Source organism: Pongo pygmaeus, chromosome 16, assembly GCF_028885625.2.
Source record: "Pongo pygmaeus isolate AG05252 chromosome 16, NHGRI_mPonPyg2-v2.0_pri, whole genome shotgun sequence".
NCBI classification, from domain to species: Eukaryota; Metazoa; Chordata; class Mammalia; order Primates; family Hominidae; genus Pongo; species Pongo pygmaeus.
Window position 1 is genome coordinate 69,055,249 of NC_072389.2, and position 13,599 is coordinate 69,068,847.

At 37.9% G+C, this 13,599-nt stretch overlaps 1 protein-coding gene across 18 annotated transcripts in view; it reads right to left on the reverse strand.

The window, feature by feature from the left end:
• HERC1 (HECT and RLD domain containing E3 ubiquitin protein ligase family member 1) overlaps positions 1-13,599 on the reverse strand; it is a 311,831-nt gene that overhangs the window by 78,825 nt on the left and 219,407 nt on the right. For 13 of the 18 annotated variants that reach the window (XM_063652260.1, XM_063652248.1, XM_063652245.1 and 10 more), the window contains exons 35-40: positions 12,779-13,018; positions 12,321-12,404; positions 10,068-10,588; positions 6,574-7,349; positions 4,714-4,912; positions 1,761-1,921 (exon numbers count right to left, since the gene is read on the reverse strand). In XM_063652260.1, the coding sequence (XP_063508330.1) occupies positions 1,761-1,921; positions 4,714-4,912; positions 6,574-7,349; positions 10,068-10,588; positions 12,321-12,404; positions 12,779-13,018 (1,981 nt within the window). The remainder of the gene's footprint in view (positions 1-1,760; positions 1,922-4,713; positions 4,913-6,573; positions 7,350-10,067; positions 10,589-12,320; positions 12,405-12,778; positions 13,019-13,599) is intronic. The other 5 variants (XM_063652257.1, XM_063652258.1, XM_063652259.1 and 2 more) reach the window with 1 other exon arrangement.

The following is a 13,599-nucleotide window of genomic DNA, read 5'->3' on the forward strand; positions in this document are numbered from 1 at the left end:
TACAGTTGACCCTTGAACAACATGGGTTTGTACTGCTCAGGTCCACTTATATGTGGATTTTCTTCTGCCTCTGCCACTCCTGGGAGAGCAAGACTAGTCCCTCCTTTTCCTAGCCTACTCAATGGGAATATGACTATAATGAAGACTTTTATGATGATTCACTTCCACTTAATGAATAGTAAATATATTTTCTCATCTTTATGGAGTCAAAAGTTATATATAGATTTTCAACTGTTCAGGGGGTTGCTGCTGCAACCCCTGCAATGTTCAAGGGTCAACTGTAGAGCTAATAAGCCAACAAAGGAGGTAAAATGGAATAATAAAACTTATTTAATTCAAAGAAAGTTAATTAATTCAAAAGAGAACAAAAAACAGGTGGAACAAAATAGAAAGAAGGTGGATTTAAAACCAACCATATCAATGATCACATTAAATGTAAAAGGCATACACACCCCAATTAAAAGGTAGAGAACATCAGACTGGATTTAAAAAAGCAAGATTCCCTTGAGGTCAGGAGTTTTGAGACCAGCCCAGGTGGTACGACCCTGTCTCTACAAAAAAATACAGAAATTAGCTGGGTGTGGTGGCATGCGCCTGTAGTCCCAGCTACTTGGGAAGCTGAGGTGGGAGAACTGCTTGAGCCCAAGAGGTTGAGGCTACAGTGACCCAAGGTCACTCCAGCCCGGGTGACAGAGCAAGAGGCTGTCTCTAAAAACAAACAAAAAAAAGCAAGACCTAACTACTACATGCTGCCTTTACCCATTTTAAATATAGAAACACAAATGGATGAAAAGTAAAATGATGAGTAAAGATAAACCATCCTAACAATTTTTTAAAAGCAGGAGTGGCTATAACATCAGAGAAAGCAGATTTCAGGGCAAAAAAATATCGCCAAGGATAAAGGCATTTCATAATAATAAAAGGTCTATTCATTAAAAGAATGTAAGAATCCTAAATGTTTATGAACCTAAAGACACAGCTTTAAAATATATGAAACAAAAACTGAAAACTGAAAAGAGGAAATAGAAAAATCCACTATTATCATCACAGATTTCAACAACACTCTCAATAATAGACAGAACAAGCAGACAAAAAAACCAGAAAGGATAAAGAAGACTTGGACAACACTATCAACCAATTTGAGCCTGCTAAACAATTTATAGAACACTCAACAACAGCACAATACACATATTTTCCAAGTACACTTGGAATATTTACCACAACAGATGATATTCTAGGCTATAAGACAAGTCTCAATAAATTTAAAGTGATTCAAATTATACAAGATATGTTCTCTGACAATAATAAAATTAGAAAGCAGTAACAAAACGATATCTAGAAAATCCCCCAAATATTTGAAAACTAAATAACATACTTCCAAATAGTCCAGAGGGCAAAGAAGACATCAAAGGCAAATTAGAAAGTACTTTAAATGAAAATGAAAACACAGCATTTCAAAATGTGTGGGTTGCAGCTAAAGCAGTACTTAGAGGGAAACTTACAACACTAAAAATGGCTATATTGGGAAAAATGAAGAGCTGATATGACTAATGTACAGCACATTATTTCTCTCCAAAATGGCCATAATTCAATCCACAGCTTCAACATGAAGATCATAGCTCAGTTTAATGGGGCAGTTCCCCTTCATTAAAATCACTGTTTTACCTTCTGTGAAGACAAAACACAATGCCTACATAATAAAGGCCCACACATCTGGAATGCCAACTTTTGGATATCATAGTGCATATCAGCACACGCACCTGTGCGGTTAGCTGGCCTTGCTGACTGGGAATCAGGAGAAGTTAAACTTTGCCTCCTTCCTACTTCATCTGAAGGAGAGGTTGGTAACGACGATATTGGAGGAGTCTGTGCCCGACGTGTGGGAAGTACAGTGGTAGTTGGGTAACTAGAGAACATTTGCCTTTAAGAAAATAACAGTGGTTAGCATAAAAATCCAATTTACGAAATAATACATACATCACAATCTTCTTATAGAAGAATATGCAACCTGGAAGACTAAACAGGTTAGCTATAGTTTAATGGAGTGTGGGGAGAAAGACTCCTTAGTTTTAAAAATGATTATCTCATGCAGCACTTTCAGTACAAATGTAATAAAACCTTATGATTCTTTCAGCAAAATGCCAGCAACATAGCAGGTGGGGGGAATACAGCCATTAGCAAAATAGATGAAAAATGCCTGCCTTCACAGAGCTTTCCTTCAACTACAATACCAAGATAAGAGGGGTAATTTGGTATGTATAGTTACAGTGCAAAGAAGGCTTTTAAAGATAGGTAACTTGCAGTTACTTTTAAATATTAATACAAACTCACTAGCTAGTCATAAAATTATTCACATGGATTGAAAGTAATGGTTTACAGGCAAGTTATGGAAAGAAAAGGTAACTGTCTAGTCACCTAGCACAACTGCAAAACAGTACATGAATGATATGCCAGCAGCACAGTCGGGGAAAGGTACGGGGAGGCAGCCCCTCCTCCGTTGAGAATGTGGAGCACAGTCAGGGAAAGGTATGGGGGGAGAGCCCCTCTTCAGTTGAGAAATGTGGACAGTAGTTAGAGAATAAAGTCCATGAAGATCCACACTGACTGCTCTTTAGATTTGTCCAAAAGAACTAGGAACCTTCTAAGTATCAAAAATGTACTGTCTACCAAGTCAGTAATACAATGGTATACACACAGGAAGCAATAGTTCTCTGGTTTTTCCTTTACTAAATGATGTTCGCCCAGTTAAGAGCCAAGTGCAACTCTAATGAAGTCCCAGCCAATAGCAGGGAAATGAAGTCAGAAGAAATGAGGAGTCAAAAGTCCTGGTGAATGCCTATGGGAGCAAGGGGGCATGATTTTACCACTGAATCCCATGCCCACACTAGTCAGAGCAGAAAAGGTTACGAGGAGTCACAGTGCTACCGATCTTGTGTGGACGCCTTGAATTCTGTAATTGCCAGAGGGATTAAAAACCATATTAGAATGTCCTATCAGGCAAGCATGGTGGCTCACACCTGTAATACCAGCATACTTTGGGAGGCTGAGGCCCCAGGATCACTTGAGGCCAGGAGTTCAAGACAAGCCTGGGCAACAAAGCAAGATCCTGTCTCTACCAAAAAATTTCAAAAAATTAGCGAGGGGCCAGGTGCAGTGGCTCACACCTGTAATCTCAGCACTTTGGGAGGCTGAGGTGGGCAGATCCCCTGAGGTTGGGAGTTCGAGACCAGCCTGACCAACATGGCGAAACCCTGTCTCTACTAAAAATACAAAAAGTTAGCCGGGCGTGGTAGCACATGCCTGTAATCCCAACTACTCGGGAGGCTGAGGCAGGAGAATCGCTTTAACTCAGGAGGCTGAGGTTGCGGTGAGCCGAGATCGCGCCATTGCACTCCAGCCTGGGTAACAAGAGTGAAACTTTGTCTCAAAAAAAAAAAAAAAAAAAATTAGCCAGGTGTGGTGGTACTGTAGTCCCAGCTACTCAGGAGACTGAGGCAGGAGGATGGCTTGAACCTAGAAGACTTTGAGGCTGCAATGAACTATGACTGTGCCGCTGTAATCCAGTCTCAGTGACAGAGTGAGATGCTGTCTCTTAAAACAAAAAAAAGAGAGAGAGAAAAAAAAAAAACCTATTATTCCTCTATCTGCCTTATTCCTTGAACAGACACACCTCCTGAAACTGTTATTCCAGTGAGAGAGCTAACAAGTAGGAGATATGTGGGGTCTGAAAATGGTACTAGGATTGTACTCCTGCACAAGACCACAGCAGTAATTCTCAAAGTGTACACTGAAGCCACTGTATCAGAATCACTAGGGAAACTTAATTAAAATGTAAACTATGGGCCCCGCCAGACCTACTGAATCAGACTTGCTGAGGGATACAGCCCCAGAACTTTAAAAAGTTTCCCAGGTGGCTCTTGGGCACACCAAAAATTGAGAGTCACTACAATAGACACTCCCCTGTTCCACTGTTTAAGATGTCAGTCTACACAGTGAAAATGATAATGCCTTCTTAACTAAGGAAAGAGGGGAAAGAAGAAAAAGGGAGGCTAACCATTCTGCTTCCCTTATTTCACTTAAGTCATAGTTAAGAGAGCTCATAAAACAGTCTCTCCCTGAAGGTTCTTCTCTCAAAAGTTTTCATTTGTATATACATCTGGCAAATTAAAGCAAAAAGAAATTTAAGTAAGCATCACTTGGAATTTACAAACCTATTAAAATAGAGTTGGCTGAAGAAGCATCATAAGACATGCCTTTTCGTTTGAAAAGCAGACTTGCTTGAAATTTTTTTAAGAATAAAAATACAGTTAAAGAAGTATGCTTAAAAGGAAAACAACCAGAGAAGAGAAAATTATTTTCATGGAGGTGAATATTCAAAATACAAGTATTTACTTTTTGAGGAAAAAAAATACTCAAAAACTTAGGGGAAAAAAAGATCATCATAAGAGAGAGAATGTTAGAGTACTTGCTGCTCAGCACCACAGTTGATTAGACCTGGGATCACCACCAATTGGCTGTGAGTTTTGGGTAAGTTATTAAAGTTCTGAGGGACATTTCCAACTTCAGTAAAATGAGCTTGACTATATGATCTCTTAGGTTCTTTCTAGCTCTAGAACACCAAGATTCAGTTAGGCATACTATTCATAAGAGGACAACTGTGCCTTCAGAAACACAGGCATCAGTATGGCGGACATTAAAGGTCAACTTCTCTACCTGAGAAGACTAAGAGGCATCACTCCCGGGGACTCAGATGCAGGCACTGTTTCTGTGTCAGTGACTGGAGTGGTGGCAGTTGTGGTGTCCTCCAGAGAGCTGCTCATAAAGGAGGTCGTGCTTGAGGCTGATGGGCTAGTAGTAACTGGTGTCTGTGCCTGCTGGGCAGGGTCACTTTCTTCAGCTTGTTGATCAATCTCTAGAAACCAAAAAAAAGGTTAAGAAAGTAGTAAGGATTTGTTTTTTTCAAAAATAACAGTGGGAATAAAAAACTTCTACCTTTTTAATTTAAAAGTTTCTAAATATATTTCACAAGCATCGATTTCTATGAAAGACTGACAGAAAAAAATATTCTTACATATATACATCTTTGTATTCACTATTGTACTTATTAATTCCAGACTCTACAGACAGTATTGTAATGAGCCCTTGTAATTACACATTTCTGTTTTTAGAGAAGAGGGTTCTCTTAAAAACAAAAAAAGTCTCACTTTTGGTTGTAAGATCTGATAAGAGGTTCTCTAAGGTATCCAATCATTAAAACTGTGTTTCCTTCACACTTTCATTTTGATGCCTATCTTTAATCTACAAATAGGCAAAGATAAAAGCATGTAAATACAAGAAGAGTAAAAACCGAGACAGAAACTTCACGATTTAAAAAGGACAATTTCATTAAAAAACCCACTTAGTTAACAAGTCTAAAAGTTTACAAAGTATTTATATATTTTTTTAATTGTTAAGGAAGCCTACAAATAAACATAACTAAAATATGAGTTGCTACAAAGACAAGTAATTCTATTAGGTTTGATAAAAAGCCACATTACTTCACAATCATCATGATCTTAACATTCCTACTTATATACACCATGTACCTCTCTCTCTCTCTCTACCTACTGTCTAAGCTAAGACAAGAAGAAAAGGAATAAGTACAAAGGAAAAGAAGAAAGAAGGGAAAGAAGGAAGAACAATATAAACTCCATGAAGGCAAGGGACTTTGTTTTGTTAACTGCTGCCTCTCCAGAACCTAAGAAAGTACCCAACACATAGTAGGTACTCAATAAACATTTACTGAACGAATCTCATTTTTATTTCTGCATTCATATTCTCTCCAAATGTGAGGATACAAGATAAAACAGGAGCTTTTTTTTTTTTACATGCAATATGCAGCCTATGAAAGTAGAGACTTTAAAATTGCCTTTAAAATGTCTCTGAGAAGATATCAGAATACTATGTATTTTGTTTTGTTTTTTTGAGACAGGGTCTCGCTCAGCTGCCCAGGCTTGAGTGCAGTGGCACAATCTCTGCTCACTGTAACCTCCGCCTCCCAGGTTCAAGAGATTCTACTGCCTTAGCTTCCTGAGTAGCTGGGATTAAAGGCACACGCCACTGTGCCCAGTTAATTTTTGTATATTTAGTAGAGACAGGGTTTCACCATGTTGGCCAGGCTGGTCTAGAACTCCTGGCCTCAAGTGATCTGCCCGCCTCGGCCTCCCAAAGTGCTGGGATTACAGGCATGAGCCACGGCGCTTGCCAGAATACTATGTATTTTGAGTCAGATCAATAAATACTTTTTTTGGTATAAGTTAAATTTTGTTTTACAAAATGTAGTAATAATTGCTGTGTTCTAACACTGGTATAGGTTTAAAACAGCAAAATTATAGACAGAAGATTACTAATATAAAAATAATAAAAAAGAACTGTTTTCCTTTCAAGAAAAAATGTGAAAATTGCTTTGACCAAAAAAAATTTTTTTTTTTTACAAATCACTTACAGAATGTATCACTTCTGACAATTATGAACATAATCTCAACAGCACAAAAGCAAAAAAAAAAAAAAAAAAAAAAAAATCAGATAACATACCTTGCTTAATTTTGCCCCCAAACTGGTCTTCCAAAAGCCCATGAACCACTAATTTATAGATCATGGCTTGCGCTCGTTCCAGATCAGCCAATCCCAATGCTCTCTTTATGGGTGACCGCATGACTGCTCGCTTCACCATGTGTCGCATCAAGAACTGCAGGGCTGCTCGCATCTCCACGTCTTCATGAACAACTGGAGAACTTGCACAGTCTGAGTTGTGGCCGTTTTCAGCCAGAACTTTTGGTATTAGCAACAGCTCAGCATATTTACTACAGCCAAGAAGGGCACTAAGTGACTTCATAGCACCGAGGTAAAGATAGGACAGCTGGACTGCTCTGATTTCTGACTGGGCTACGTCATGGTTTTTGGACATGTGTTCATGATTTTTTCTTTTCCCTTCTGTTATTTGATGTTGGGACTCCACACTTGGCAGTGTTGGATCTAAAGAAAATGAAGCGATTTCATTTTCTGATTTGGAGCTTGTGGTACCCTGACTTTTGACGTCATCAGATGTTAGGCCTGTTCGCATATCTAAAGCAGATTCACTCTCAGGTTTCTGCTCAACATCCCCTTTCTCCTCGGATTCATGTCGGTGTTTCTTTTCATGTCGTTTGGTGCTCTGTTTCCCCATGTCTTCGTGAATGCCAGTGAGATATGTTAGGTCCAGCAGCACAGAAGCCGTCAGGCCTCGGAATCGCGCCACATCAAACGGCAATGGTTCACAGGGTTCCAGATTATACAATGGAGTATCACTAGGCGACCAAAAAGTTGGGAAGCTTTAATAAAGATCAGAATGACACAGGAAGAAGCAAGTGAGGGAAAGACAGGAGGAAGGTACAGAAAATAATGTAGACAAAATAAGGTGCATCATGTACACAATACAGAGAATAATTTACACAAACTAGAGAAATCATTACAAACACAGAGAAAAACGAGTCTATTATGAGAAAATGGGGAGATGTGATGCTAAATGCAGAAGCAATGAGATGTGCATGTGCTTTCAAATAAGAATATTCACTAATATATAATGTACGCCAGGAGTTAGCAAACTTTCTGTAAGGGGCCAGACAGGAAATATTTTAGACTCTGCAGGGCACACAGTCTCAGCTGCAACCACTCAACCCTGCCATCATAGTGCGAAAGCAGCCACTGATACAACTAAACAAATGGGTGTGGCTGTGTACCTTTACTTACAAAAACAGGAGGTTGGTCAGATGTCGTTTGATGTAAGCTATTCAGAAAATTTGTATAATAAATCTAGTTTACAAATGGTTATTTGTAACTTATTTCAGTGAGGACTTCATTTCATAAAAAAGTTTACTTTGTAGTCTCAAATAATGCCTCTATAGTTTAAGCCAAAATATAATTATATATTTCCTGATATTGGCAAGAACTTCCTGAAGTTTAAGAATGATATAATTATACAAAATGCAATAAAAAGCTTTTGCCAGTATAAAGTTTTGTTGTTCTAACCTAAATCTTGGTTCTATATTACCTTTCTAATTTTATTTTCCTCTAGGCTCATTTTTCTTGTTTTAATTTATTAATTCACTTATTTTGCTATACTGTATGCATCTTTTTTTTTTTTTTTTGGAGACGGAGTCTTGTTCTGTCACCCAGGCTGCAGTGCAGTGGTGTGATCTCGGCTCACTGCAACCTCTGTCTACTGAGTTCAAGAGATTCTCCTGCCTTAGCTCCCTGAGTAGCTGGGATTACAGGCGCACGCCACTACGGCTGGCTAATTTTTTGTATTTTTAGTAGAAAGAAGGTTTTGCCATGGTGGCCGGGCTGGTCTCAAACTCCTGACCTCAGGTGATCCACCTGCCTCTGCCTCCCAAAGTGCCAGGATTACAAGTGTGAGCCACCAAGCCCAGCCTACTGCATGCATCTTAACCAGGCATCATAAATCCTTTCTGAAACAAGGCAAAGAATGAGAGGAAAGGTAGACACTTGCATGACATTCTGTGAAGTTGTCACTGGTTTCTTAGCTTGGTAGAATGGAGGGGAAGGCAGAGTCCATTAACCCCTGAAATTGTGTGTAAAGTTTATGTATATGTATTTTTTGGCTAAGATGATCCATAGCATTCACTAAATTCTGAAACAGTACCATTCCAAAACCACAAAGAATCACTGTTTTAGATATTGTTCCAGCCAGGCGTGGTGGCTCATGCCTGTAATCTCAGCACTTTGGGAGGCCAAGGCAGGTGGATCACTTGAGGTCAGGAGTTCAAGACCAACCTGGGTAACATGGTGAAACCCTGTCTCTACAAAAATACAAAAATTAGCCAGGCATGATGGTGGGTGCCTGTAATCCCAGCTACTCGGAAAACTGAGATGGGAGAATTGCTTGAACCCGGGAGGTGGAAGTTGCAGTGAGCCAAGATCATGCCATTGCCCTCCAGCCTGGGCGACAGAGCGAGACTCCGTCTCAAAAAAAAAATAATAAAATTTAAAAAGATATTGTTCTATGTCATACCAACATGTAACTTTACAGGAATCACATTGGGCTGCATAATGTACAGTTATATAATATCACCAATAAATCCATATTTTCAAATGATACAATTATGTAGAGTCATTAATGAGTCTCCTTATCAAGGAAGATACTTGACAGGATGAGTATCCCTTATCCAAAATGCATGGGATCAGAAGTGTTCTGGATTTCAGATTTTTTTCCCAAATTTTGGAATATTTACATTGTACTTACCAGTTGAGCATTCCAAATCCAAAAATCCCAAATCTGAAATGTTCCAAAGAGCAGCTCCTTTGAGTGAAAACCTGAAACTTTTTGAGCACCAACATGATGCTCAATGGAAATATTCATTGGAGCACTTTGGATTTTGGATTTTTGGATTTGGGATGCTCAACCTGCATTTCCTTGTAAACATGAAATTTGTACTTTGCACAAATCCTCTCTGAATGCAAACACACCTAAATGCTTTTAAATACCCAGTTTGTGTCAAATAAATGTAACTTTCACATCTAATCAAAATGTTTACATTGAGGGGATAGAAATATGTGGTTTTATAAAAAGGAAGAATACTTAAAATTACAGATAATGCAAAGTCTAATTTCAGTCCGTCAAACGTTTGTATCCAATATTCAGAGCCTTGCTACCACAAAATGCAATGAACAGATTAGCTGGCTGGCTTTTTACTATGCCAGTGTGTAACAGAAATGATCAAAATGCAAAAATCCAAATGAAAAATTGGAAGAATCCCAGTTAAACATATAAACTAATGAGCTTACCATTTTTTCCCCAAAACAAAACAAAAAGACTATGTATTTTTAAAACCCACTAGTATTTCAAAGAACATGGGTTTAGGAAATTCTCCTTTAAGAAATTACAGTACAAACACCTAGCTGCATGAGAAATATTTTTAAAAGTTAACTGGCAGCTCACCTAAAATACATAATTACTCACTGCCAACAGGCAATGGCCTATTTCACCATTAAATATTTGTTTGCTAAAAGTGTAACTCAACAGATCATACCTGATAGTAATTTCTGCTTCATCCCATTGGACCTTGGCAGACGTGCTGCCCTCTTTGACCACTCCCAGCAGCGTGGCATGGCGCCCAGTTTGCTTGTGAACACATCGACCTCCAACTCTAAGACCAGCATCAACTCCTCCTATCACAGCCAGCACGGGCCACACCTCTATACAAAGAGTCCTCAGCTGCGGCTCTGAGAGGTCAGCGAGGCCATGCCTAGTATGTTTACCTTTCTCCTCCTCTTTGCTCTCCTTCTCCTCTCTCATTTCATTTTCCTCTCGGCTCTGAACCGAGCGGCTTTTCTTTAGCTTCTGACCTGACTCTTTAATACATATCTTAATTTTGTGTAGCCTTTCCATCATTTTTTTGTTAATGCAGTAAGTCCAACGGTCCGTTCGATGAAGGATACGGATGAGCTGAATAGTGGCCTCAGCCAGCACTGCTGCTACTGGACTACAAATAGGGTCTCCTGGAAGTAAGTCTCGGGGTGTGCCACGCATCTGCATATCACAAATTTTCACCTATATAAAAGTAAAGAGGGTGGAAAACATGTGCTATTAGTAGTTCTTCTTGGTCACTATAAATTCTAACATGTAGAATCCCATGTTGAACTAGCATTTGGGTCTCTTCACACATGTGAATTATACCAACTGGCCCCCAAAGAGTAAGGAAATGTTACAGATACACTGAAGTTAGTAGTGGTATGGTCCACTGGAATAAGCTGCCCTGTTATTTACATTTCCTGTAACTCATGAATTCCAGAGATGTTAGGAAAATTTGAAAGACGAATATAGAGACCAAGCCGTATGTGACTGACTCAATTTAGTGTAAAATAAGCCTTAAGGACATACTCATTCTCATCCTGAAGACTCCAGAATGATGAGTCCTGGACATTTTACATTGCTCAAGGGGTGCAAAGTAGAATCATAAATCTAGACATTTGGAATAGTCACAATCTGGATACACATTGCAAATAAGACACAGAAGTAAAAAGAGGAGCAAAACTTGGGTTCAAATCATAACTTTGTATAATTTTTGGAAATTATTTAATCATTCTAAGTCTTAGCTTTTCATTTAAAACCTGACACTAATAATAGCATCTGTCTCCTACAGTTATTTTAAAGATTAAATGAGATTATGCACATAAAGTGCTTATTAGTACATTGCCAGTCACGCTGTAAATGTTAAAAAAAAGTTAACTGCTATAAGTATTGTGTTTCTCAGAGGTTCTAAAATTTATCAAAAATGCCTTCTAGATAGAATAAATTGATTGATACATAGTCTAAGTCTGAATGAATTTCTTCAAGGTTCACAGATGGCAGAAAGCACCAGGCCATCATTCGAACCAGAAGATGACAGAAACTACTTTGGGATGCAAACCTACATAAGGCAAAGGATGATATCAGGCACTGGACTGCATCTTTACTTCATCTCCAGTTCAGTTTTGGTTGCCTGGCTGTCCAAGAAACAGTTCTCAGCTAGCCTTAAATTATAATTCCTTGACATTAAAAATATGTATTTTTAAAAACATAGAATAAAAGGTAATTTTCTTTGTTAGAATTTATCAGGTCCAGCAATTTCATTATGGAAATATTATACATGATATAACTTGAAAGCTTTCTACTACATAATGGCTAGAAATTCTTGAGACTTGACTTAAGCTGTACTATGCATCCGCCAAGTGAAAGGATGGAGTAGGGAAAAAAATCTACCCACCAGGACAGGGAGATCACAAAGGTTTTCTCTGCCTGGGTTTTAGATGAGGTGAAAGAGAAACTTTACAACGGAGGGTATCCTATTAATACTGTTGTCATGAAGTTCAAATTCACACCATCTACAACACCTGAAAATTCCCCCAGCTGAATGAAAGGTAGTTTCCTCATCATGACTAGAACTTCTATTATTCAGCTGATAACATCTTATTATATTTAAAATTATTTCTAGATTTCTCTCTCATACCTATAATTGCCAGTGAATTAGATTATCCCTAAACTAGTTCTTGTAGTTCTTGTGACTTCACATATGTTTGAAAGTTGACTCACTGTATTCAAATTGCCAGAACATGAAATAGTGCCTTAATATTAATATATCGTAAAATCAATTTCTGAAAGCAACCTTCTTCTAGAAGAATGGATTACCTAACTCAAGTACTTTTAATGGCAGAAGAAATAGCTTATTATATTTATAAACTCTATCTGATGCTAAACAATAAAATAACAAATATTCTTAAATAAAGGTTTGAGACTTCATTACCTTTTCCCCTGGATTGCTACTATAGAACATCACACATGGGTACAACTCTGCTGCATCCACATCTTCAAAAGCTAATTTGGGTTCCTACAGTGTGGCAGCAGTGAGGAAAAGAAAAAGGAAATAGAAATTTAATTCACAATATTTAACCACATTAGAATTGAAAGCTTTTATGAGACAGAACCAAAGTTACTAGATCAAATTCTCAATTAACCTTGCTAACCAAGAAAATTCTACATATAATAAGTGATCATAACGTGTTCATCTGTTTCAAAAATCTTATTGGGGTTTTACTATCTTCCTGTTTGTTGTTAATAAATGTTTTAAGAACCAGAAAGTATTAGAGAGAAAGGAGAGACGAGCAGATAATCTATAAACTGAATACGTGGCACTTGAATAACCGAGTTGACTATAAATAGAAACAAAAAAAAAATGTAATGCTTGTGAATGGGTGTCGGTACCTCTCCATTTTTCCCAAAAGAAATGGTCCTGGCTTCCATGTCTAACACACAGGTAATGAAATCTCCTTGAGTAAAGCTGGACAATGTGAGAGTCTGTTCTCCATTGTGATAGAGGTTACCACTGTAGGCCCTATAGAGCCACATATCCGAGGTAGTGCGGTGATTAAAGTCATGTACTGGCCAGCGAGAAACTCCAACACACGTGCCTTCATTCCCTCTGTTTTCCTTCACAATATAAAACTAAAGAAAAGTGGGATATTCATTAATACTCAAAAAATCTATTTATATACTATTAACTGCATTAACCAATACTGAAAATATGTTTAAAAATAATACTAACGCATTTATGGGAACATGTTCTTTTCAGCATAAATAAAAATAACATGAAAATAATAGCATCAATTTAGAAAGATTTTAAAACAAACTTACTCTTTATCTTGCAGAACATTTAGAATACCTTTGAATATCTATAGTATTTAAAATAAGCAATTCGAACTTACAACTTAATAATGAAGCTGAAGAAGTATGTTTAGTCCAGAAATTAATGAAAACTTTAATTCTTTACATATAGATTTTAACTACTCTCTTGCATATACCTCTGTTTAGAAAGAGTTAATATATTAAGCCTGAGACTAGGTGTATTGTTTTGTTTTGTTTTGTTTTTAATTTTCTAAAGAGATGGGGTCTCACTCTGTTTCCCAGGCTGGAGTACAATAGCATGATCATGGCTCACTGAAGCTTCAAATTCCTGGGCTCAAGCAATTCTCCTGCCTCAGTCTCCTGAGTAACTAGGACTACAGGTGTACACCATCATGCCTGGC